The 3,823-nt window shown below is 34.0% G+C and overlaps 1 protein-coding gene across 1 annotated transcript; it reads left to right on the top strand.

The window, feature by feature from the left end:
- Positions 1 to 439: 439 nt before the first annotated feature.
- On the top strand, positions 440 to 3,346 carry LOC109243388 (pectin acetylesterase 8-like). The gene is made up of 12 exons (XM_019410312.1): positions 440 to 1,030; positions 1,146 to 1,228; positions 1,352 to 1,481; positions 1,584 to 1,663; positions 1,772 to 1,858; positions 1,935 to 2,059; positions 2,140 to 2,200; positions 2,312 to 2,365; positions 2,468 to 2,545; positions 2,650 to 2,755; positions 2,876 to 3,021; positions 3,154 to 3,346. Exons 1-12 carry the CDS (start codon positions 922 to 924, stop codon positions 3,244 to 3,246), a joined length of 1,152 nt encoding a protein of 383 aa, XP_019265857.1. The 5' UTR covers positions 440 to 921; the 3' UTR covers positions 3,247 to 3,346.
- The last annotated feature ends 477 nt before the right edge of the window (positions 3,347 to 3,823 follow it).

Genomic DNA, 3,823 nt, shown 5'->3' on the forward strand with positions numbered 1-3,823 from the left:
TTGGAATTTTAGTTTATAAATTGAAATTTTAGGATATGAATTGAACTTTTGTGGGTATGAGTTGAACCTTTAGGATATGAATTGAAATTTTTGGATTATGTATTGAAATTTTAGTTTATAAATTGAAGTTTTAGGATATGAATTGAACTTTTGTGGATATGAGTTGATATTTAGGATATGAATTGAAATTTTTGTGTATGAATTGTACTTTTAGGATATGAATTGAGTCTTTAGGATATGCATTGGACTTTTAGTTTATGTATTAGAATTTTAGTTTATAAATTGAAATTTTAGGATATGAATTGAACTTTTGTGGNTATAAAATGTTCAATGTTCAATAACGGAGAGTGAGTCATGAAAATACTCAGTATATATATATATATATATATATATATATATATATATGGGGACTCTCTATACTTGGTGTGGAATTCAAAATAAACATGTTAAAAACAAAGTTATAAATTATTTAATTTGAAAGCTCTCTCTATCACCTTGTCCGGCACTCTTCCAAAGAGCATTGATGAAAATACAACAACACAATTTTCCTCAGAAGGAATACATAGTGCTCAGTCACAACCCATATATAATCAAAGTAGAATTTTGTCAGCCTTTCTCTTGGTAATAGGTATTCTAAAATTGTCTGGTCTTGATTAAAAAATGGATCCTTTCATTTTCACATATTTTAGTTATACTGCATGCATGACATGAGACGTCTTCAAACACAAATTAAACTTCTCCTTCCTTAACCTTTTTGTTGAAATAGACTTTCCTCCTAGAGGCCTCAAGCGCAGTGCACTTTGAGTATAAATAGAGGTGAAGTGAAGCCATTTTGATTCACCTCTACTTCTACAATATCTACTTGCTTTCTCCCTCTAGCTAGGCTACAACCTCCTTTCTTAAGAAGAACAAGTTTTCAGAATGGCAACCTTTCTACTACTATTAACTTTGTTAGCAATATCGGTCGGCGCCGAAGATGGACTAAACGTCAACATAACCATACTTGAAAGCGCCACAGCAGAAGGCGCTGGTAAAATACCCTTTACTAATTGACTATACAATGGTTCCTTCCTGAAGTAAAAGAAATTAAAAGAGATCAATTAATTGTTTATTTATTAATTTACTTCGTTTTTTGATTTTAACAGTATGCCTAGATGGGAGCCCACCCGCTTATTATCTTGATAAGGGATTTGATAGCGGACTTTCCAACTGGATTATCATGCTTGATGTTAGTAATTATCTTTTCTTCTTCTTTTTGTTTAATTATTTAATTACTTTCATCATTACTAATTGTATAGTCCCCAAAACATTTATTCTGCTTTAAACTATGGAGATATTTCATATTCTCTAGGGCGGTGGGTGGTGTTGGAGCATCACTGAGTGCCAAAATCGTTCAAGTTCAATAGTAGGTTCTTCCACGAAAATGAAGAACCCATCTATGTTTGGTGGGATACTTCATAACAATCCCCAAGAAAATCCAGGTGAAGCTCAGGTTTCAGCTCATATATATCTTGCTTTCATATTTTCTGTATGAATAGATTTTTACCCACTTCTTCTAACTGCAAAAACATTGGAATTCCTAGACTTTTACAACTGGAACAGGGTGCAGGTGGGTTACTGTGATGGATCATCTTTTACGGGCGATGTCCAAGAAGTTGATCCAGTAAGTATAGAACTACATGCATGTTCGCATCCATAAACATCACTGATTTATATCGGTCGTATATCCTGTAAAATTTCTTTCCGGTTGCAAATGTCAAATATATATTAGGAGAAGAAGCTTTTCTACAGAGGGGCGAGAATATTCAAAGCAGTTATGGAAGATTTGTGGAACAAAGGAATGGAAAATGCTAAAAATGTGAGATCATAAATTACAGTTTCACCTACTGCATTATTATACTTTTCAGTAACGCAAAATAAAAACTCAATGTTAGGCAATCCTGACTGGATCTTCGGCCGGAGGGTTGGCTACAATCTTGAACTGCGACAAGTTCAAGTCCTTCTTTCCCGATGATGTCAAAGTAAAGTGCGTTGCAAACGCAGGCTTCTTCATCAATGCGTGAGCTCTTCTTCCTCGTCTCATTAATTTATGTGTGGATGCTATTTGGTACTCAAGCGTGTTAGGATTATTTTATGCAGGAAGACAATCTTTGGTACTTCATATATTCAAGAGATGTATCAGAAAGTTGTAACTTTACATGTGAGTCCCATCTCATCCTTTCTTTTTGGGTTATAAAAAGGTATATAAGCGTAACAAGTATATGTTCAAGTTAGAATCTTTTTATATAATAAATTTTTCCTCTCATTCAAGGGATCGGCTAAGAATTTGCCTCCATCTTGCGCCTCTGCAATGGAACCAAGTCTGGTAAGAGTTTTTATAAGCTTTTTCGAAATAAAATTCTTTTCTGCATGCTCTATAAGTATTGCCCTCTAACAATCTCTTTTTTTTCCTTAAATAATGGTGCAGTGCTTTTTTCCGCAGCATGTTATTCCATATGTTCAGACTCCACTTTTTATTATTAATTCACACTATGATGCTTGGCAGGTCAGGGAAACAAATAAATGCTAATTCTCTTCGTTTTAAGAATTTTGTTAATTCGCTTCTTTTTTTTTAGTTTCTACAAAATCTAAAAAGATAATTTCTTCCAGATTAATAATACTTTGGTTCCTGCATACCTCAATCCGCAACATACCTGGGATCAATGCAAGGCTCTAATAAGTAATTGCACGTTTACCCAGCGTATAATTATTCAAGGTTAGCCCATTTCAGGTGACCAGCTAATACCTTTCAGATCACACAAGTATAAATAGGTCTTTTTCTCCTCTAATTCTAATTAATTATCTGTTTCACTTGTTTTCTTCTTTTAATATATAGTTTTTGGAGTGGAGTTCTTGAAGGCATTTGAGGGACTCACCCCTTCTTATACGAGGGGTTACTTCATCACATCTTGTCACGCTCATTCTCAAATTATATGGACCAGTTACTGGTACAGTGCTACCTCTCCAAGAGTACTTAATAAGGTAATCTTTCTTTTATAGTGTTTGAATACATGTGTTTTTTTTTTGTTTTTGGATTTATCATGTGTGTCTATCATTAGCAATTTTAATTTACGAGTTAAAAACAGATTTTGTTGTAACGTTTTATCTGTGTAGACAATTGCGGAAGCTGTTGCAGATTGGTACTTTGATAGAGCAGTGTTCCATCAATACATAGACCCATATCCATGTGCTAGAGATTGCTTGTGAATTTTTTAAAGTAGTCTTGTGCTAAATGCTCTGCTGAGCTGTGTAGAAGTACTGTTCCAGCATTCAGTGAATGAAACATTAACTTTTATTTAGATTCCAATTACCGTTTCTTTCGCTGAGTATGAAGTTACGTTCTTGCCATTGCTGAGTATATATATCTAACCATATTGGCAAAGTTGTCTTTGTTACTTCACACCTTTCTTTAAAATCTGTAAAAGGATAATTAAAAAGTCGGACAAAGTTAATGAAGTGAAGGAATAAAAGTTGCAATTATGTAAAATTCGCCTACCCCGTCCTTCTATGATTCCCAATATGGTTGGTTATTTTTTTAAAACATATATCAAAAGCCATCAGTTTTTATGGGGATTAGGCATGGATCCTACAAGTCCCATTCTATGTACATTCGTGAAGTAACCAAATGCAGCTTTCAAAAGACTAGCTTGTTTGATTGAAAAATAAAATAAAAAAATAGTAACAATAATAATAATTGTATACGGTCGAAGTCGAGCTTGACTTCAACTTGGTAGATTTGGCTTAGAACGTGGCGACCACGGACTGGAAATTGACCTCGAGTCTC

Source organism: Nicotiana attenuata, unplaced genomic scaffold (genome assembly GCF_001879085.1).
Source record: "Nicotiana attenuata strain UT unplaced genomic scaffold, NIATTr2, whole genome shotgun sequence".
Lineage (NCBI taxonomy): Eukaryota > Viridiplantae > Streptophyta > Magnoliopsida > Solanales > Solanaceae > Nicotiana > Nicotiana attenuata.